Source organism: Gracilinanus agilis, chromosome 3, assembly GCF_016433145.1.
Source record: "Gracilinanus agilis isolate LMUSP501 chromosome 3, AgileGrace, whole genome shotgun sequence".
Classification (NCBI taxonomy): Eukaryota; Metazoa; Chordata; class Mammalia; order Didelphimorphia; family Didelphidae; genus Gracilinanus; species Gracilinanus agilis.
In genome coordinates this window covers 122,354,934-122,378,497 of record NC_058132.1, presented here as the reverse complement: position 1 = coordinate 122,378,497, position 23,564 = coordinate 122,354,934, and the positions used below count along the sequence as shown (strand labels likewise).

Here is a 23,564-nt window from a genome sequence, read left to right as displayed (position 1 = left end):
TATAAGGGTCATTATTATTACAATTAAGTTGTGTTGTCTTCTCTGTGGATACAAATCACCTCTGGGACCTAAATCTACTACTTTTAAGCAACTGTTGAGGTTTTTCAAGGCCACTGCAACAGGATGCTTTCTGATTAGCATAGTTCAAGACAGGACCAGATGGCACTTTGAACATTCATAAGTAATTATTCTGTATACGAATAAGTGCCTACTTAGCACATAAGTGGGTTATTAGTGAACTGAAGTGGTAAAATACACACAACACACATGCACACACATGGGCACACACGCACACGCACCCAGCAATTTGCCACAACTATGGCAACCAATACTATAACTTCTAAGAACCAGATAATCAGACGCCTTTGAGCAATAAGCCTGTATGGGAAATGACAACTGCCATCAGTCATCTAGTTCATTCTCCCATTAGTAAACTGGAGAAATGATAGCATGATCATATCAAAAAAGAAAACAGAACTGGACTGACTATATAGATTCAATTTTCATGGGAATTTGTGTTTGTGGACAATTAAAGTATATTTGGCTTTTAGGAAATGTATTCTCCAAAGTGTGAGTGCCCAGTAAGATAATTAGAGGAGGATAATCCTATTTATCAACAACAAATCTTAAAATGAATAGAAGAAGAGAGGGACCAAGAGGCAAATGACCTCTTTATGTTCTTTAAATTTCTGTCTTAATTTTAGCTATGATTGATTACCTTAACAAGTTGGTATGGTGGATCATTCCTGTAATCCCTGCTACCAGGGAAAATGAGGCTGAGAGATCTCTTGAGGTCTAGAATTTTTAGCTTTATTAGGATTATGACCTATCAAGTGAGTCCAGGGCCAGTGTGATAAGGCTCTGGAAGCAGAGGAGGTACCATGCTGCCTAATGAGGGGCAAACTGGCACCAGGTCAGAAATGCAACAAGTCAAAATTTTTGTGGAGATCATTGGTGAGATTAATCCTGTGAAAGGCATACTGCCCTTCCAGCCCAAGTAAAGTAGGAAGACCCAGTTTCAATGACAACAAAACCAAAGTCAAGATAATGTTGGCAAATTCCTAAGTACAGTACACATGGGTGACTAAAATTAGGAAAGAGAGGAAGGACTTGGTGGTGTCATTTATGACACTTGATACTTTGTATGTAAGATATGTGACACTAGCCCAAAGTGGACCATATACTGCCTTCCTTAAGCCTAAAGAAAGCTTTTCCATAAATCTGAAGTAGGTCACTATTAATCATCCAATGGGGGGAATATAATATCTCAGTTTCCCAGCAGGTGGAGCTCTCCTCAAGCCACTAGCCCAGAGGTCTCATGGGACCAGATAGCCTCTAAAATCTCATACTTCATGGTTCTGAGAACCAGTGCAGAGTAATTTTAAATCCACATTAGTCAGGTTTTGAATTTCTCTAGAGAATGATGTGCCATCTTGTTCAATATATTTTTAAAAGCAAGGAATCAATGGCTCCTCCCTACCTCATCTCTCTGGCATTTTCTTTCACTGTTGAATAATCTACTTCCCAACCACATACTCATAGTATAGAGATAATTTATATAAAATGGTCATATAAAGCATCTTGAGTTCAGGGACTGTTCTCTTTTTGTTTTTAAATTCCTACAACCTAGCAGTTGGTCATCACTTGTTAGATACTTGTTGGATGACTCAACCTAACAAAAAGGTGCACTACATGGCACAGTGGATAGAGAGTTAGACCTGAAGTCAGGAAGTTCTGAGCTCAAATCTGATGTCAAACAACTTACTAGCTTTGGGAACCCCGGGCAAGTCACTTAACCCTATTTGCCCGAGTTTCCTCATCTATAAAGTGAGCTAGAGAAGGAAATGACAAACTGCTCCAGTGTCTTTGTCAAGAAAACCCCGAAAAAGGTCACAGTCATATGAAACTGAAAATGACTAAACAGCAACAAACAAAAATGAAAAGAAAATATTAAGCTCTTCCATGTGGAACCCACTGCCTCAACTCTTTCCTGAAATTCTTGCCAATAACTTTCCTTGTTTTTTTTTGTGTATAGCTGGGAGATTTCTGAACTGTACTCATATAGAGATTGTAGATAAGAAATTGTAGATAAGAAATAAGGAAGAAAGGAGTGGGTGTTTGGGACCTAACTCCCAAGCAATGAAGGGAAGACAAAGAAAACTAAGGAATGGTGCTTAGTCTGCCCTGACCTGGCTCACTAATTCATCAGCCTTTGCAAATAGATGATTGATCATTTCCAGCACCTTGGATCTCTTAAAACTCTGGTTGCTCTCCCAAGATACTATCACTTCCATAGGACTGGTCTAGGCTCATGGGTCTTTGTCATCATAGATACAACTTCTGGCTGTTAAAGTCTATGCTGTCCAACAACCTCCAATCCCAAAGTCTTAGCCAAATTTTAGTGGCCCTTTGATCTCTGTCACTCACATGACAAACCACGAATCCAGTTTTCAAAATCAATTGTTGCTTGCCCATAGGACAGGCAGAAAGCCTTAGGCATAGCTTATACCCCACAGGGAAGACAGGAAATTTCTCTCAAGAGCAAAGGAAAAAGGCTTAGGGAACCTGTTGCCTGTGTGGTCATCCATGGGATTTTTCTTACTTCCAGTGTCTCATAATCTTGTTTCTGTCTTTGGGAATTTCCAAATGCCCTTCAGTTTCCCATAGAGATGAAATGCTGCAGAAACGCTTTCTGCATGCATGCTACCAAGGATGATATGCTTCATTTAGAAGTTGTTCAACACACCAACAATAGTGAAAATGAAAACTTTCATTCTGTCATTTCAAAAAGATATTACCAAACTGTCTACAGCCAGTGACTTCTGTCTAACTCACTACAACTATGGTTTCCTGCTCAGATTTCATGTGAGTTCTGTTTTTATAACCTCTTAGCTGCCTGTGAAAGTTGTGATTTGCCTATGGTCACACATCTAGAAAGTGTTAGAGGTGGGATTTGAATCTAGACATGTCTGACTTAAAATCCAATACTGTGATATAACATGTGGAGTTGCGACTCGAAGTAAATGAATCCTGTGTCAAACCTAGCCTCTGCAAATACTATCTGTGTGACCATAGGCAAATCACTTCTTTCAGAACTGAGTAACTTGAATATATTAAGTTCCTATTATTTGTTAGGCACTGTGCTAGGTAATGGGGACTATACCAAGAAAAAAATCACCATTCAAAATGAATTTACTCTAAGACCTACTGACTAAGTTACAAATAAATTAAGGAAAAGGGAAAAACAAGTTGTGTTTCCAAACCCATGAAATCACAGAACCTTAGAAGTGTTTAAATAATCTGAGTATAAATATGAACCTCTGATTTTTTCTCCTTTCCTTCATTTCCCAAAGCATTTTCTCTATGAAAGGCAGAGTTCATTTATTTGACTGAGAAGACTAAAGTACCTTACTTCCTATCTCTCATATCTCAGAACTTCTCCATACTATTACTCATCCTACAGTCTCACAGAATGGAATGGTCAAACTCCCTACCAAGACTAGCTTTTCTATTTATGTCCTTCACACTGCCCACAACACCCCCATCCCATTTCCTCTACTATCTTGCAATTATCATAACTTAATATTTGACATTTGATAATGCCTTCCTTGATATTCTTTGCCCTTCAAGATTTTGTTCTCATGTGGTCCTTCTTCTACCTGTTAGTATGATATTTTTTAACCTTCCTTAGTGGTTTATTGTCTACCTATTGCCCCTAAGTTTGGGTTTTCCCATAGTCTCTGCCAAGTCTTCCTTTTCTTCACTTTTTAAACTCTTTTCCAAGGTGACCTCATTCATTCTCAAACCTTCAATTGCTGTCTCTATTCATGACTCCCAAAAAATTAGTCCTTAATCTCCAGGCTTATACTTCCAACTACTTGCTAATCATCTCTACTTGCCTTCTAGTCTGATGGCATGTCAAACCCATCATGTCTAAAATTGAAATTCCTTCCTCCAAACTTCCTTATTTCTGTTAGCAATATTTCTATTTTCCCAGGCACTCAGGCTTGAAATGTCAACACCATCCCATCTCTCATTCACTATATCCATTTAGTTTCCATTTCCTGTTGGTTCTATCACATCAAAGTCCAATCAACATCTTGTTCTCTTCTTCCCATTCATAACATTAATTCAGGCCTTCCTTACTTTACTCCTAGGTTTTTATAATAACCTTCTAAATGGTCTCCCTATGTTGCCAGATTCTCCACTCTCTAATGCACCCTCCCTCCACATATCTGCTAAGATAATCTTCCTAATGCATACGTTTAATCACATCATTTCCCTATCCAGAGAGCAAACACTTTCAGTAGCTCCCCTTTGCCTGGAAATAAAATACAGATTCCAAAGCCCAGCATTGAAGACACTCATCCATCTGATTTTAACCTGTTGAGACTCATTTTAGACTACTTTATTTCAAAGAATCTAAATTCCAGTGAAATTGAACTTTTAACCATTCTCCATATCATTCTGAATTCTTCCAGGCTTGGAATATACTCCTTTTTCTTTGACTTTTAAAATCCTTTTCCTTTAAGGTTAAGCTCATGAAACCTTTCCTAATCCTTGAATTGAAACAACTTCTTCCCTCCTCAAATCCTCCTTAAGTCCCTTTTTTTTTCCCTGACAGACTTTCAAATTAGAAGGCTTCAAGTTTGGTTCCAGGTATAGATCTGTAGCAGTCAGCTGAGAACCAGACAGGCTTTATTGAGAGAGACTCATGACCAGATTGGCTACAGAATGAGAATTGGGTGGGGGTGGGGGGAGTGCACCATGGACACTCTTGAAGAGCATCTATTAAATTGTTGAGGAGTTGTGATTTGCCCTGGGGAGTCCCAGGGCCGAAAGGAGTCCTCTTCGCTGACAAAGAGGTACAGGATACAGGATTTGGTAAATGATCAGATTTTAGAGGTATAGGAGAAGAGCCAAAGACTCAAAACAAAGGTTTTGAAGATGGCAGATTAGATAAATGGTGGTATTGCTCCCAGAAATTGTGCTCAAAGAGGAGTAGCAATTTGCAGTAAAAAGCTAACAAACTTGGACATGTGATATTTGGAGTGGTAGGCACAGGTTGGGGATGTAGTTCTTTGGGGAAGAAGAAAAGGCAAAGCTGGAGATAAATATCTTGGAGTGTCAGTTGAATGGACTTGGGGAAAGAGTGAATGAGATTATTAAAGTAGAGAGGTTAGGGAGAAAAGAGCAGAAAGCCAGATAGAATATTTAGGGCAGCGAGGTGGTACAGTGGGTAGACTGTCAGGCCTAGAGTCAGGAAGACTCATCTTCTTGTGTTCAAATCTGACTTCAGATACTTACCAGCAGTGTGACCCTGAGCAGTGTCACTTAACCCTAGTTACCTCATTTTCCCCTACTTACCTCATTTTCTCCTTTATAAGATGAGCTTGAGAAAGAAATCGCAAACCACTCTAGTACTTTTCCAAGAAACCCCAAATGGGGTCTCAAAGAGTCAGACATGACTGAAATGACTGAACAACAACAAATAATATTTTGGGTGGAAAAAAAAACAAGCAAAAAGTTCTGTATTCACAGACCAACTTTGTTGCTTTAAACTAGCTTGGCTTCCAGTCAGCAAACACCTCATGAGACAGGTCCCAGGGAGCAGGGGAGGCCTCCCCCCTTATGTGTGCTTTCCTTGGCAGGTAATGAGGTGCACCTGTTCAGAGCAGCATGGTCCAGCAGGAAGCACAGCTGTTTTCTCTCAGCCTGGACAAGCTGGGGACAGAGGGAAGAAGGGAGGGAAAGGGAAAGGGAGGAAGGAAGGAACAAACCACTTTTCAAGAGTTCTCCCACCCAGGGACTCATAAGCACTGGCTAGGATTTGGATAGGAATTTAATATAAGCTCATTCAATTCTCCAAGGAGTGTCGGCAGGTAGCTTAGGAGAACTACTATATTCCTGCCTGCATCTGGCTGAGGTTCCACAAGTTTAAATAGAGAATTGAGGCAATTGCTTTCCCTCCATATAGTCCCTACATTTACTGGTTGCGTTTTTAGTAATTGATTAATATATTTAGAAAGTGTAAATCACCTCTGACAAAAACAGACTGATCCTTGGGGTGCCTCTCTTTTAGAGCTCAGAGGGACACCCAGTTGTTTGATATTATAAGAAATGGGAGCCCAATAGAGGGCCAATGGCATTCTGCTGGATGGGATGGGCCAGTAGGGGGCACTATGCCCAAAGTTATTGAGAAGGGAGATGCGGGCTGACCATGCTGGGACCCTCATCAACTAGCTAGGGAGATTGGGAATCCTGAGGGTACAGGTTTGAGATTTTCTCTAGTCCTCAATCATTATGAAAAGGGTTTTCTTCTAATCTGTGTTAGCTCTGCTGCCTACACTCAAAAAAGGGAATCTAATGGACTTCTTTGATTAGAGGAAAACTTCTATGGTGTACCTAATTTCTTTTTTTTTAAGCGTCTTTTTTATTATATTTTTATTTTTATTTTGAATATTTTCCCATAGTTACATGTTTCATGTTCTTTCCCTTTCCCCCAAACCCCCCTAACTCCCCTTAGCCAACGCACAATTCCACTGAGTTTTACATGTATCATTGATAAAGATCTAATTCCATATTATTGATAATTGGACTAGAGTTATTGTTTAGTGTCTGCATCCCCAATAATATCCCCATCAGCCCATGTGTTCAAGCAGTTGTTTTTCTGTGTTTCTCCTCCCACAGTTCTTCCTCTGAATATGACTGGTTTTCTTTCTCATAAGTCCCTCAGCCTTGCTCTGGATCCTTGCATTGCTGCTAGTAGAGAAGTCCATTATATTCTATTGTACCACAGTGTATCAGTCTCTGTGTACAGTGTTCTTCTGGCTCTGCTCCTTTCACTCTGCATCAATTCCTGGAGGTCATTCCAGTTCACTTGGAATTCCTCCAGTTCTTTATTCCTTTGAGTGCAATAGCATTCCATGGTGTACCTAATTTCAACTTAACGTACTGGGAAACCGTGGTGTGGTTTAGGGGTATCCTTGGGATTCTCAGAGTTGTCTTTGGGTTACCAGAGATAGACAAAGGGCCACCATGCCACAGATTACTTATAGTGTGATGCCAAAGAAATCATGGGTCTTATTCAAATAGATTACAGTTCTTCTAACTGGTGTCTCTCCAATAAGATTTTATGAATCACTCCACAGTATCCACATTTAAAACTATTTTTTTCAGGTGAGTTTCCCATCTGAGAAAATTTCCTAAAAGCACATCCATCACATACATGTTGACTCCTATTATCATTCACTTCTGAAAGTGAAATTTAATAAATTAGTCCCTCAATTCTAGATTGTATAGCCTTTTTTGAGTTTTGTGTACTAATTCTGGCAATGAACTAAAAAGGGTACCAGACTAAATAATAATCAAGAAATTAAAAAAGAAACAACAGTAAACTCCAGCATCCAGATTAGGACTTCACAAAAAGATAGTCAGAAGCCAGCAGAGCTCAAGTGAACAGTCTGAATGAATGCCCAGAGCACCATGATCAGGAAGCCCTGGGGAGCCCAGAAGCCTGTTGCAGTGCCCTGAATGGGGACATCCTAAGGGAGAGGGTTAGTACCAAATCTCAAATAATACACAAAAGCAATAATCATCAAAATTGTTGGGTATTGATCAAGCAATGGAAAATGAATATGCAGGATAGATGAGGAACAAATGAACATAATGGCATTGGGTTTAGTAAAACTACTTAACCCAATCTGCTGGGCAAATAGACAAATAGTTTGGAAGAAAATATTACACAATATGTTATAACATCCAAATTGATATATGATCTTTATATAAACAATCACAAAATAAATTAAAAGCTCAAGAAATGAAGGGTCTTTCACAGCTGTTGATAGGGTTAGAGTTCATAACCATACATGAGGTCGAGAGGATCAGAAAAGAGAAAATGCACAATTTTGATTTCTGAATAGTGAAAACCTTTGCACAAATAAAATAAATGTAATCAAAATTTTAAAGTGAAACATTGGTTGATTAGGAAAAGCTTTGTAGCAAGTTTCTTTTATAAATTTCTGATATTTAAGATGTTTAAGAAATTGATTCAAATATATAAAAACACAACATATTCTCCAAATGGTAAATGGTGCAAAAGATATAAAAATGCAGTTTTCAAAAGAAGAAACATAAGTTCATCAACCATATAAAAAGAATTCTCCAAATCACAAGAAGTAAGAGAAATGAAAATGATCCTGAAGTACCACTTATATTTTTAACAGATTGGCAAAGATGACAAAAGGAAAGTCATCAGCCACACTGATGCAATATATTGGTCAAACTGTGAATTGGTCTATCCATTATGATTTTTTTTTAAAATTTTTATTTTAATGCACAACATATGTGTTTTAACAATACAATGATTTTAAAATGTATGTCCATTTTAAATCTTGTGCACTTAAAACTTTATTTAAATTAATACTCTCTATTCATTTTCATGAGCAATAATAGCAATAGAGTATAGTAGTCCTATACCATAAAAGGTTTTTAGTAGCAAGGTGATGCAGTCTATTTTCACCATTCCTCATTAGTATTATATAGTTCAATACTTGAATTTTAATTTGGAGCAGTGTCACTACACAACAATAAATTATATTTAAATAAATGTTGTGTCTCAAAACATATTCTTTGCTGTTTTATCTTTTTTAAAATTAATTTGTCCTCGCTATCCCTCCCTTCCTTCAATACATAGATGCATAGTTGAGCAAAACAAATACCCACACTGATCATAACATTAAATGTATGTCTCTTACTGATTTTTAAACTCATCACTTGTCTGTCAGGTGAATGACATGTTTCAGTCATTATTCTTTTGGACTTGTGGTTTATCATTTCATTGATCAGAATTCCTAAATCTTTTAAAAATTATTTTTCTCTCTAGTGTTGTTATGATTGTATAAATTATTCTCCTAATTCTGCTCACTTAATTCTGTACCAGTTTATAATGGGATTCCTAGTTTCCTCTGAAACTGACCATTTTATTATTTCTTTCAGCAAAATAATATTTCATTTTATTCATATACCCCCATTTGGCTAGCCAATACCAAAAAGGCAGAAGACTATCACAAAACACTCAGCTAAAATGAATAATATGGAAATAGATATCAAGTAATAACATTTATGTACAACCCAGTGGAATTGCTTGTTGGTTCTGGGAGGAGGGAGGAAAGAGGGGAGGGAAAGAAAATGAATCATGTAAACAAAGAAAAAAAATTTTTAATATTTTGAATAAATTAAATAAAATAAAACACTCAGCTATTCTTTACTAGGACTATATCCCAAAAGAAATCAAAGAAAGAGGAAAAGGATCTATACACATAAAGGTATTTATAGTAATTTTTATTGTTGTAGCTAGTTAGGCAGTCAACAAACATTTATTAACTGCCTACCACATGCCATTGTGCTAAGTTTTAGGAATACGAAAAAGGCAAAAGACTCTCCTTGACCTCAAGGAGCTTACAGTCCAAAGAGGGGAGATGGCATGCAAACAACTATTTATAAAAAAAAAAACCAAACTATATATAAGATGAATAAGAAATAATTAACACTAGAATGAAGAATAATTGGATTTCTCTAGAAGGTGGAATTTCAACTGTCCCTAGAATAGCAAGGAAAGCTAAGAGGCAGAGGTAAGATGGGACAACTTTCCATACATAAGGGATAACCAATGAATATGCCTGGAGTAGGAAAATGAAGTGTCTTGTTCACAGAACACCAAGGAGACCAGTATCACTGGATCAGAGAATAGGAAAGGGGTGTAACATATAAGAACATGGGAAAGGTAGGAGGGAGGGCTATGTTAGGAAAGACCTGAATGCCAAACAGAGAATTCTATATTTGCTCCTGAGGGTGATAAGGAGCCACTGGATTTTAGGCGTGGTGTGTGTGTGTGTGTGTGTGTGTGTGTGTGTGTGTGTGTGTGCGCACATGTAGGCATGTGTGTGTGATGTGATTAGACCTACAATTTAGGAAAATTGGTTAAGATGAATGCAGAGGAGAGCAGGGCGCTTAACTCTCCTCACTACTGACCCATACATAATACCTCAAAAAAGAAATCCAGATGAAGGAAGGGGCCCTACAATCGGGCACAGTATTGAAGGCACATGAGATTTGGGCATTTCCACACAATAAGGGGGTGAAATAGCTCCCACAAAGACATGAGCTGATCAACCCTCCCCCATCCCTTCTACGGTGCCAGAGTCAGAGGCAGCACACCAGAGTTAGAGCGAGCATGGGATGATATCTAGCTTCTTGGTAGCTAACTGGGACCACCAGGGGCTTGCCCCGGAGAACAGCAAGACTTGAGACCCCAGGACGCTAAAGAGGGCAGACCTTGGGTGCGGGGATAGAACTGAGAGAGGCAACAGACAGTAGAAGCAGTGTGCTGAGACTCGAAAAAGAACCTTGGGTAGAGGAGCAAGGATGGGGCAATTTCTGGGTTCTTGCACATAAATCATCAGCATTTCTATATATTTCCAACACATCACAGCAGCAAAAGGTAGAAAAAGAAACACCATTTAAAATCACCCTAGACAATATAAAATACTTAAGAATCTATCTACCAAAACAAACACAGGAATTTTATGAACATAACTACAAAACACTTTTATTTAGTGCCATAACTATCAAACTATCAAAAAACTTTTTTACTGAATTAGAAAAAACTATAACAAAGTTTATTTGGAAGAACAAAAGATCAAGAATATCAAGGGAAATGATGGAAAAAAAATATGAAGGAAGGGGGCCTAGCAGTACCAGATATTAAGCTATACTATAAAGCAGAGGTCATCAAAACAGTATGGCACTGGCTAAGAGACAGAAGGGAGGATCAGTGGAATAGACTTGGAGTAAGTGATGTCAGCAACACAGTGTATGATAAACCCAAAGAGCCCAACTTTTCGGACAAAAATCCACTATTTGACAAAAACTGCTGGGAAAATTGGAAAACAATATGGGAGAGATTAGGTTTAGATCAACATCTCACACCCTACACCAAGATAAATTCAGAATGGGTAAACGACTTGAATATAAAGAAGGAAACTGTAAGTAAATTAAGTGAACACAAAATAGTATACTTGTCAGATCTCTGGGAAAGGAAAGATTAAAACCAAGCAAGAGTTAGAAAAATTTACAAAATGTAAAATAAATAATTTTGATTATATTAAATTAAAAAGCTTTTGTACAAACAAAAACAATGCAACTAAAATCAGAAGGGAAACGAAAAATTGGGGGAAAATCTTTATAACAAAAAATTCTGACAGAGGTCTAATTACTCAAATATACAAGGAGTTAAATCCATTCTGTAAAAAATCAAGCCATTCCCCAATTGATAAATGGGCAAGAGACATGAATAGGCAATTTTCAGGTAAATAAATCAAAAGTATCAATAAGCACATGAGAAAGTGTTCTAAATCTCTAATAATTAAAGAAATGCAAATCAAAACAACTCTGAGGTATTATCTCACACCTAGCAGATTGGCTAAAATGACAGAAGGGGAGAGTAATGAATGTTGGAGGGGATGTGGCAAAATTGGGACATTAATGCATTTTGCTGGTGGAATTGTGAACTGATCCAACCATTCTGGATGGCAATTTGGAATTATGCCCAAAGAGCAATAAAAGAATGCCTGCCCTTTGATCCAGCAATAGTATTGCTGGGTTTGTACCCCAAAGAGATCATAGATAAACAGACTTATACAAAAATATTTATAGCCGTGCTTTTTGTGGTAGCAAAAAACTGGAAAATGAGGGTATGTCCTTCAATTGGGGAATGGCTGAACAAATTGTGGTATATGCTGGTGATGGAATACTATTGTGCTCAAAGGAATAATAAACTGGAAGAATTCCATGTGAATTGGAAAGACCTCCAGGAATTGATGCAGAGTCAAAAGAGCAGAGCCAGAAGAACATTGTACACAGAGACTAATACACTGTGGTAAAATTGAATGTAATGGATGTATGTTCTAGCAGCAATGCAGTGACCCAAAACAATTCTGATGAATTTATGGAAAAGAATGATACCCACTTTCAGAGGAAGAACTACAGGAGAGGAAACACAGAAGAAAAACAACTGCTTCAACACTTGGGTTGATGAGGACATCATTGGGGATGTTGACCCGAAAGGACCACACCAATGCAACTATCAATAATATGTAAATAAGTCTTGATTGATGACACATGTTAAAACCAGTGGAAATGTGAGTTAGGTATGGGGGGTGGGAGGTTGAGGGGTTGAAATGGGAAAGTAAAAACATGAATCGTGTAACCATGGGGAAAAATTCTAAAAATAAAAAAATTAATAAAAACTAATAAAAGGAAAAAAAGAAAAAATAAATGAATAATTCAGCATATAAAAAAAGAAATTTCAACCACCAGAAAGAGCAAGAGAAAAGCACTGACTCTAGATAATTTTTACGGAGAAAAAATCTAGACAATAGAGCAGAGAGCAGAGTAGGACAAACAAGTAAACACATTCAAACCTTCCCCCCAAAAATCAAAATTGGTTACAAGCTCTTGAAGAGTTCAAATCTGAGATCATGAGAAAGGTGGAAGAGATTTGGCAAGAAAAGTGGGAAATAGGGAAAAAGAAATTAATAGTTTAAAAGACAGACACTCCCAATTGGAGAAAGATGCTGAAAAATCAAATGAAATGATAAGCAAATTGGAGACTAAAATTAAACAGCTGGAGACTCTGAAAATCAGGATAGAACAAACTGAAAAGGAGAATCAAAAGATTATAGCAGAAAATCAGTCTCTAAAGACCAGAATTGGGCAAATAGAAGCCAATGATCTCACAAGACAACAAAAATTAATAAAAGCCAAGTTAAAAGACTGACAAAATAGAAGGAAACATGAAATATCTCACTGACCAAGTGACTAACCAAGAAAACAGGTCTAGAAGAGACAATTTGAGAATCATTGGTCTTCCTGAAAAATCAGAAACAAAAAGGAATCTTGATAGCATACTACAAAAAATTTTCCAACAAAACTTCTCTGATGTTCTTGAATAAGAGGGCAAAATAGACATTGAAAGAATTCATAGATCACCCTCTACACTAAATCCTCAAAAGACAAACCCCAGAAACATAATTGCCAAATTCAAGAGTTTCCAAGTTAAGGAGAAAATATTATAAGAAGTCAGAAAGAGACAATTCAGATATCAAGGAGCACCAGTCAGGATTACACAGGATCTGGCAGCCTCTACACTAAAAGACCGTGAGGCATGGAATATGATACTCAGAAAGGCAAGAGAACTGGGTCTACAACCAAGGATCACCTACTCATCAAAACTGACTATATACTTCCAGGGGAAAGTATGGACATTCAGCAAGATAGATTTCCAAGTATTTGTAAAGAAAAGACCAGGACTAAATGGAAAGTTTGATATCCAACCACAAAAATCATGAAAAGATAAATAAGAAAGAGAGGGGAAAGGAAAAAAAATTCTTAAAAAAAAATTTTTTTTTACAATTTAGGAAAATCAATTCAGTAACTGAAAGGAGGATGTTCTAGAATATCTGGTTTTTCCAACAAATTTTTTGGTCAAATAGTGAACTTTCACCCTAATAATTGGGTTTTTGGGGCTTATCAAATCCTATACTATCTTGTTTGTTTTCTTCTATGAGTTAGGTACTTAATCTGTTCAAGTAATTAACTTAGTAACTGGATAAATTAGTTTCTGATAATTTCATTTATTTCTTCTTCAAATGGTAGAAGTTATAATTTTAATTTTTAATATAAATAACTTAGTTTTCTCTTTGTTTTAAAAATAAAATTGTTCATCTATTTTATTAGTGGATTTTAATAGTTCCTAGCTTTATTTATCAATTCAATGGTCTTTTTTATTTCAATTTTATTCAGCTTTTCTTTAATTTTTAGAATTTCTACTTTGTTTTTTTAGTTGAGCTTTTTAAAAATTTGCTGTTACTCAAGTTTTTTTAATTATATGCTTAATTCATTTTTTCTCATTTGTTGATGAAAGTGTTTAAAGACATATATTCCCCCTCAAAACTACATTAGCTATATCTCATAAGTTTTGGAATGTTATTTCATTAGTGTTATTTTTTTTTATTAATTTTTCTATTATTTGTATAATTTGTTCACTGAGCCACTGGTTCTTAAATATTGTCTAGTTTTCAATTATTTTTAAATTCATTCTTAAAGGACTCTTTATTGAAAATAATTTTTCATTGCCTTTATAATTGATGTGTTGAATATTTCTGTTTTTCTACATTTTTAGTGGTCTTTTTACCCCAATACATGGTAAATTTTGTAAGAGTATGATGTATATTTAAGAAATACATAAATTTCTTTAGAGAAATTGCTAGTGATCTATCATCTTTTGTTTTTCTATAATTCTATTTATATCCCTAACTTCTTGCTTTTAATCTTCTGGTTAGATTTATCTAGGTCTGAAAGAGTTTACATTAAAGTCTTTCATTATTGTAGATTTACTATATAATATATATTATTATAGATTTACTATTTATCCTTCCATTTTGATGAACTTTTCCTTTAAGTATTTAGATGCTATGCTATTAGGTATACACACAGAGAGAATACTGATACTGATTTATCTATAGTACCTTTCAACATAATGCAACTTCTCTGCTTATCTCATCTTTTTAAATAAATATTTAACATAGTCTTATCTGAAGTCAGAATCCTGGGCGTGCTTCTCTCTGTATGTCTAGGTATAATTGTATTCAATCTTCCTTTAACCTATATAGAAGAAAGTGAGCTTCATAGTATGCCTGTTTCTCCTACCCCTTGGGACTATAATCATTTAATCTTATTTAAGTGGATTATGTAATAGTGATTTTCCTCCCCTTCTTTCTTTCTTTCCCTGTACCTCCCCTTTTTGTTCTTTCCTAAGACCTTTAAGATAGAACAAAACTACCCCAGATCCCTTATTACTTTAACTTCTTTTCTATGGTCCTTAAATATTTTATGGTTCTGAGGAGATATTTATTTGTAAACATTCTGGGAAGTAATTTGGAACTAAAGAGTCACTAAACTGATAAAAAATTTAATTATAATTTTGTCTACTAATAACCATTTATTTTCTCTCCCTTCTACCTTCTCTACCAATGAACAACAAAAATAAGAGGAAAACTTTTATAACATATATAGTCAAGTAAAGAAATTCCTGCATTGTCCATCTTGAAAAATATGTCTCATTCTGCATCCTGAGTACATAATCTCTTTGTGTGAAGCATACTTTAGCATCAGTCCTCTGGAGTTATGATTGGTTATTTCATTGACTAGCATTCTTACGTCTTTTAAAGTTAGTTTTCTTTACAATGTTGTAGTCATTGTAAAAATCATTTTCCTAGTTCTCTTCACTTAACCCTGCAATCAGTTTATACAAATCTTCTCAGGTTTCTTGGAATCCAACCCATTCATAATTTCTTATAGTAACATAGTACTCAGTTATAATTCATACAAGATAACTTGTTCAAACATTCCAAAATTTGGGGATACTTCTTTAATTATTAATTCTTTGCTTATTTTTGATATATGACTCCCCCGTCCCCATATGATCTCTTAGTATATGGCTAGTAGTCATATGACTAGGTTAATGCAATGACTGGCAGTGACTCCAGAGGACCTGGATGATGGATTGGAGGTGCGAAATGAGAAAGTCAACATTTGGAATTGTTAAAGGGGTGGGAAGGTTGATGCAAAACTAAAAAGGAGAGAAAAGAAGGAAGCATTTCTAAGTGCACAAAAGAGATAGATTTAGCCGGGAAACTCAGGCAAGTAGGAAAGCTTTGGACCTAATGTGGTGAATTTAGTACATATCTTTTAAGTAATTGTGTGTTGTGAAGATGTAATGATTTCATAAACAATCCTCTTTTCCTGTTCTTTGCATCTGGAAATGTTTGTGTTTATTTGGTGATTATCAAGTTCAGAATGATAGAAAATTAAAATATTTTGAAAAATGTAATTGTTTGCAACAATCTTTTACTATTGTGACCTTTCTGGTAAAGTAATAAACTACAAAACAGAACCCATAAAAAAATTTTCCTTCCCCAAAGACACCAATTCTCCTCCAGAAAAGTCAAATTCAGGTTTTAAATAATTTATCAGGCTCTCACTGAAGGTGAGCTAGTCCAATAATGTCCACAGTGCTCAGGGATAACTTAATCTGTATTTTTGCCCATACAGGTGTCTCCATGGAAGCTATTCTGAAGATGTTTGGTGAATACTTTTTTAAGTTCTGCAAGATGTCTGGCTATGATAGGATGTTACGCACCCTGGGAGGAAATCTGATGGAGTTTATTGAAAACTTAGATGCTCTCCACAGTTACCTTGCTCTCTCTTATCAGGTAGAGTACTTAGTTTGAATGTCTGCACAGAGGCAAATACTACTTTATTGATGGGCTGACCAGAACACATCTGCAGTGTTCCTCCTCCAACTTTAACCATGTCAATAAATCATGTCAGTAATTTAGCAGCCGTTCTTAGGTTAAAAAAGAAAAGAAAAGAATTAATATCTGTTTATAGTTTGACATCAAAAATTCAAAAGGGAAAACTGAAGGAAGGCATATTTCTCATGAGAGAAAATTGTTCCCCCTATTAAACCTTGGGAGAGCTGAAGAAAGACAAAAGGGCAGTCAGGGTTTGAGAGGGATTTTGGATTGTCTTTAGGGATCTTGGCCTGGAAGAAAATGATAAGTGGTTGAACAGTTAGACAAAAATGAAGAAAAACTAACAGAACCGATAGCCAGTGGAAGAAGGCATCCAAATCTAATTAGCCTACAGAATGACTGACTAAGCTATTAAGAAATTAATTTCTCTATTGGGACTCTCCCTTCTGAAGTTCATTCATGTTTTTAAAGATCTCTGGGTATCCTTATGTTTTGAAGAAGAAGAAAAAAGAACTGTATTTCAAAAGGTAAAATGGAAGGGACCATTCTCTATGCACCCAAAACTTTCCTTCAAGTGAAACTTATTTGTCTTGCTCATGGTGAGTCTGTCTTTTTGTCAACCCCTAAATAGAGAATGCACACAACTTGGTTGCTAATATAAATGAAGTCAGGAAAGAATATTGCATTCTTCATTTTCTGAGAGTATGGTGATAAGATGGTATTTATACCCATTGTTGTCCATATCACAGGCTCTCTATTGAAAGGCATGCTCCCAGAGGCAGTTGGGTGGCAAAGAAGATAGAACACTGGTATTGGAATGATGAAGAACTAAGCTTAAATCCAGCCTCTGTCACTTACTAATGGCATGATGATAGGCAAGTCACCTGATCTCTATGTCTCAGTTTCCTGAGAATAATAATATTTACCTCACAGGTTGTTTTAAATCTCAAACAAGAAACTATTTGTAAAGTGCTTAGAACAGTGTCTGGCACATAGTGGTGCTTAATAAATGTTTATTCCCTCCCCCAAAATGTAAAGTTGTTTGAGGGCAGGAATGATGTCATTTTGTATTTATATCCTTGATACCTGGTACAGTGTCTATGACATATTGGACACTTAACAAGTGCTGTTAATTTGAATAGAATCAAAGAGATATCCACTGGCTAATTCTTGGAATGAATGATTGTCCAAGGTGCTTGATTTAATATGCCACAAGCTTAGGAAGTTCAAATTTGGCAAAAGATTGGAAAGAGGGTGATAGGGAGGGAAAAGCAAAGGATGATACCCAGGTTGTAAGTCTTGGTGATAGGGACTATGGTGGCACCTCAGTCAATAATAGGAAGTGTGAAAGAGGAGATGGTTTGGAGAAGAGATTGATAAAGTTTGGATTTGGATATGAGTTTAATATGTCCACAAAAATCTAGTTCGATATGCTCAGTGGGTAGTTGGAAATATAATACTGGAGACTAGGAAAGAGGTTAGGGCTAGAAATAATAACTGAATCCACAGGAGCTAATGAAATCATCAAGTAAAATATTCTACAAGTTGAAGAGAAGACAGCCCAAAACAGAGGCCTAGAGAATATCTACAGTTAGTGGGTATGATGAGGAGACAGAAAAGGAATAGTCATACAAGGGAGAGAAGAACCAGTAGAGAGAAGTATTATGAAAACCTAGAGAAAAGAGTAACAAGAAGAGCATGATTGATAGTGTCAAAGGTTGACAAAAAGTTAAGGACGATATTGAGAAAAGGCCATTAGATTTAGCAATTACAAGATTATAGCAGTTAGGGGTCAAAATTCCTATTGATAGAAGGAGTGACAAAACATTATAATTAGATATAGGAATCTGGGGCTTTTATAAATTTGAAATAGACCAAGGATGTACCACATAAGAGTATTTGAGGGGGTATCTGGATGAGGCAGCTGGGTGGCACAGTGAACAGAGGTACTGACTACCCTAGAGTCAGAAGGACCTGAATTCAAATCTGGTCTCAGACACTTAGTACCTGTATGACTAGCTGGGTAAGTCATTTAACCCTGTTTGCCTCAATTCCTTATCTGTAAATTGAGATGGAGGAGAAAATGACAAACCCCTCCAGTATCTTTGCCAAGAAAACCCAAATGGAATCACAGAAAGTTAGACACAACTAATCAGCTAAACAATATCAATCAGCAACTGTATTTTGAAGTACCCTCTTAAGAAGGTAGGAGATAAGGAGGAGAGAACGAGAAGCCAAGTAATAAACTCTGTGAGGAGGAAAAGAGAAAGCCCTGGGAGTTCATAGAAAAAGATGCAAAGCTGATGTACAATGGAAAGAACAAACATTGAAACTATACTTCTACCTTGGAACCAATACTTAGTATCAATTCCAAGACCAAACAAACAAAACAAAAAAAGAAACTGATTTATGTAATTCATAATTTTATATCTATCTATATCTATCCATACTATCTATCTATATCTATTTCTGTATCTATATCTTTCTCTCTCTCTTTCTCTCTCTATACATATGAGAGAGAGAGAGAGAGAGAGAGAGAGAGAGAGAGAAGAGAGAGAGAGAGAGAGAGAGAGAGAGAGAGAGAGAGAGAGAGAGAGAGAGAGATCAAAGAGCTTGGCCAGAAGAAGAGATGTGAGAATGCCTTTCCTTTCCTTCTTTGTAGAGGTGGAATGCTAGCACATACTCTCAGACAATGTAAGCACCTTGAGGCCAGGAACCATTTCTTTTTTGTCTTTGTATTCTGAGAGCTAGTACAATGTCTGGCACATAAAAAGATGTTTTAAATCACTTGCTGATTGATTGCTGGGTTGGCTAGTTTTATGTAGTTATGCGTTTCCCTGGATCATCAAGACTTAGAGCAAATTCCTCCTTTCCCAGGAGGCATTTCTTGATCTTCCCCAATAGCCAATGTCTACCCCCTTAAGGTAATCTTCATCTACTCTGTATATCTCATTACTTCTATCCTGTTTTCTCCATTACAATGTGAACAGTTTGAAGGAGAGAATTGTTTTTGGTTTTGTTTATTTGGCCTGTCTTTGTCATCATCTAGCACAGTGCTTGGCACATCCCAAGTAATTAATAAATGTTTATTGACTGACCAACTGTCATCCTATTCATTGCTTTCTTTATTCTCTTTATCTTAATTTGTCTCTATTCTTTTAAGTCTTCCTAAGTTTTCTGTAGTCTTCATATTCATTGCTTTGTATGGCACAGTAATATTCTATTACATATTACATAGTTTCATCCTATTATGTACTGCATAGTAATATTCTATTACACTTCTATATCACAACTTGATCAATCATTCTCCAATTGCTTCCATTTTTTCCCTAATTCAAAAAGTGCTCCTGTGAATGCTTTGATGTGTATCAGTTAGCAAACAAACAATGACTAAGTGTTTACTAAATTCCAGGCACTGGGCTAAATGCTGGGGATACAATGATATAAAAATATGGTCTCTGTTCTCAAGGAGAGCACATTCTTATGGAAAAAATAACAAGCAGAGAACTAGGCAGACACAAGATATATACACGGTAAATAAAAGGTAATCTCAAAGGGAAGACATTAGTAAGATTGAGGAAAGTGGGGCAGGGGACTGGAAAAGCCTCTTGCTATGGGTAATGTGCAAAGAACAGCAAGTAGGCTAATACACTATATCTTAGCATTTGTAGAGGGAAGTAAATTATAGGAAGGTTGAAAAGTAGGAAAAGGTTAGATTGTAAAGGGTTTTAAATGGCAAACAAAGGGCTTTGTATTTGATCCTAGAGGTATTAGGGAGCCACTGGTGTTTATTGAGTAGGGAGGTAACATAGTGAAACCTTCATTTATGGAAAATCATTTTGGCAGTTGAGAGGATAATGGATTGGAGTGGAGAGAGACTTGAAATAGCCAGCCCAACCAGAAGGCTATTGCCCTAGTCCAGCTGAAATGTGATGAGGGTCTACAACACGGTGATTGTTTTGTGAGTATAGTAAAAGGTGTGAAAAATATTCTGAAAGTATTCTGTCAAGGTATCTTGTCCATACTCTGTCAAGTCATGGAAAAAGATTGTATATGCAAGATGAGCTGCCGAATCGATATTCTTAAAGTGTGTGTCTGGCCATATCACCTCTTCTCAATGAATAAATTCCATTGGCTCCCTGTTACTTCCAGAACCAAATAAAAAATCCTGTATTTGGCTTTTAAAAGCCTTCATAACTTACTTTTCTAGTCTTCAAAAACTTTACTCCTGTCCAGGTACCCTACAAGCCAATAACATGGACTTCCTTGCTATTCCTCAAATAATTTTCTCCATTTCCCAATTGGGCATTTTCACTACCTGTTCCTCAAACAGTGTTCCTGGAATTCTCCCCTTCTTCATCTCTGTCTCCTTATTTCCCTGATTTCCTTCAGTTTCTGGCTAAAATCCCACCTTCTACCAGAAGACTTTCCCCTAACAACCTTGATACTCTGCTTTCCCTCTAAGATTATTTCCAATTTATCCTGTTTATAGTCTTTGTACATAGTTGTTTGCATTAGACTATAAACTCCTTGACAGTAGGATTTGTATTTTGATTTACTCTGTATCCATAACACTTAGCATAGTGCCTGGCACATAGTGGGTGTGTAATAAATGTTCTTATTAATAAATGCTTGTTAATTTGAGTGTGAGTGAAGAGTCAAGGATGACAGTGAGATTGTGAGCCTGGGTGCTTAAGAGGCTTGTGGTTTCCTCTGCAGAAATCAGGAAGTTCAGAAAGGGGTATAATGGGGAAAAGGGGGTTTAGGGGGTTCAATATATTAAAATATAGTCACCAAAAGATTGAACTATTATCAATCCTCAATTAAGAATAATCTCAAGGGGGCAGCTGGGTAGCTCAGTGGATTGAGAGCCAGGCCTCGAGATGGGAGGTCCTAGGTTCAAATCTGGCCTCAGATACTTCCCAGCTGTGCGACCCTGGGCAAGTCACTTGACCCCCATTGCCTACCCTTATCACTCTTCTGCCTTGGAGCCAATACACTGTATTAACTCCAAGATGGAAGGTAAGGGTTTAAAAAAAAGAATAATCTCAAGTCAAAATTGACTTTTATGGAAGTTTATTTACAATTAAAAAGAGAGAGAGAGAGAGAGAGAGAGAGAGAGAGAGAGAGAGAGAGAGAGGAAATAAGGAAATAAGAATCTAACCCAGTAGGTAATTTACGAAGATCCTCTAATTAATCTAGGTAGATCTTAACCCTTAGCTGAGAGTTAGAGGGCCAGAGGCCCGGAGGTGAATGGAGCAAAACTTCATTCACAGAGTCTACTAAAAGAAATTTCTTAAGAGAAGTTCAGGAAGATTTAGTCAGTCTTTAAACTCACCGTGGAATTCGAAGAAGATATTTAAAGCAGTCTCACCAGGGTCTCAGTGTTCCAACACTCCTCCATGAACCAGAAGAGGTCCATCACTAGATGCCCTCTTAAACCAAACATATCTCACTCACTCAACTCCCTCTTTTTAAAGGAGTCACTTATGCATCACTTTCTGTGCCTCCCTCCTAATTTGCATGTCTAGTCACAATAGACACTTCTCATAGTACTGCCTGGGGGGGCAGTCAGTTGATTCTGATTGTCACCCACTCTAGCACAAATGGGTTATGGACCTCCCAGAATTAGAGGTGTTCTCATCTTTGGTGATTAAATCTAAAGATGGGCAGTGTAGACTTAATCTAATTATCACAGGGGGGAATCATTGGTCAAGGTGGAACAGAAAATGAGTCCTGCCTATCTGTTCTATCAACATGTTTATTTTGGTTACATTAAGTTTGAGATGCCTACAGGACATCCAGGTTAGGATTTCCAAGAGACCCTCAGAGTTGTTTGAATATGGCTCAACAAAAATAGAAGTGGTAATCACCCACAGAAAGACTGGACCTTTCTTGCTATTCTTGTACTCCTGACAGTATCTACCTGGTGGTGGAATCTTTGGACAGGGACATTTTATGGGCTAGATGTGTTTAAAGGACTCTTCCAGTTCTATCATTTTCAACAAAGATGATTCCACAGCTTCCCTTGGAAACTTTATGTTCAAGGTATTTTTTCCTTTTGTCTAATTGCAATTTATCCTTTCGCTAGACATTCTTGATGACCCAAGTCCCTAAGCTTTCTTCAGGAAGAAAACAGAATGTTCTGAATCATATTTAACTGTTAATTTATCCAAATTTTCCTCTTTCAACAGACTCAACATTTTCTCATCCTTCTTACTTGCCAAAATTGCTGAAGCCTCATGTTTTCCATGCAAAAAGAGAGCTGCCACAGAATGAGGTCTCCTTTGGGACTCTTCTTCTAGACCTATTCTCATATTCACAGGCCAGAACGAGACAATATTCCAAATTTAGGGACTTATTACATTTTATTGCACCCAAGAACACTGAGAGATCAAGTTAATGTTTCCTGGTGCCTGGCTGTCATGATCTCACCCAGACCTAGGGAGTGTTACAAGAAGTTACAATACCCCAAAGGAATAGGGTTTTTAGGATCATCCTAGATATGTGATGTAATCAAGAAGGCTAAATGATTAACAAAGGTCTTGGAAGGACGATTTAGATGAATTAGGCTAATGGAGGAAATTGTGTTGTTTTGTTTTTTTACTTAGGCAATGAACGCACCATCATTTCGAGTAGAGAAAAGGACAGATGGGACAATGCTCCTCCACTACTACTCTGACCGAAGAGGTCTTTGCTACATTGTCCCAGGTAAGAGATCAGGTTCCTTGAGGACTGATATTTGAGCTTCTCTGAAATTAGGAAATGCCCCTCATAAGCTCTTGGTTATCAAATTTCATCATCCCCCATAGTCTTTTTAAACCATATTCCTTAGGAGAGTGCTGTCTTCTTCCTTATATTTTTTTTTTGTTTGTTTTTTTTAAACCCTTAACTTCTGTGTATTGGCTCATAGGTGGAAGAGTGGTAAGGGTGGGCAATGGGGGTCAAGTGACTTGCCCAGGGTCACATAGCTGGGAAGTGTCTGAGGCCGGATTTGAACCTAGGACCTCCTGTCCTCCTTATACTTTTTTGTTTTGGCTCAGATGGCATTCAGGTCTGGGATGCTTTCTCTTTGCTTCTGCCTAGTGAGAAAGAAAGAAAGAAAGAAAAAAAGAAAGAAAGAAAGAAAGAAAGGAAGGAAGGAAGGAAGGAAGGAAGGAAGGAAGGAAGGAAGAGAAAGAAAAGAAA

General features: G+C 36.9%; 1 protein-coding gene across 1 annotated transcript in view; it reads left to right on the top strand.

Annotated features, from left to right (window-relative positions):
- Positions 1–23,564, top strand: part of LOC123241248 (guanylate cyclase soluble subunit beta-2-like) — a 117,860-nt gene that overhangs the window by 52,588 nt on the left and 41,708 nt on the right. The window contains exons 4-5 of the mRNA XM_044668946.1: positions 16,174–16,334; positions 22,988–23,087. Coding sequence (XP_044524881.1) covers positions 16,174–16,334; positions 22,988–23,087 — 261 coding nt within the window. The remainder of the gene's footprint in view (positions 1–16,173; positions 16,335–22,987; positions 23,088–23,564) is intronic.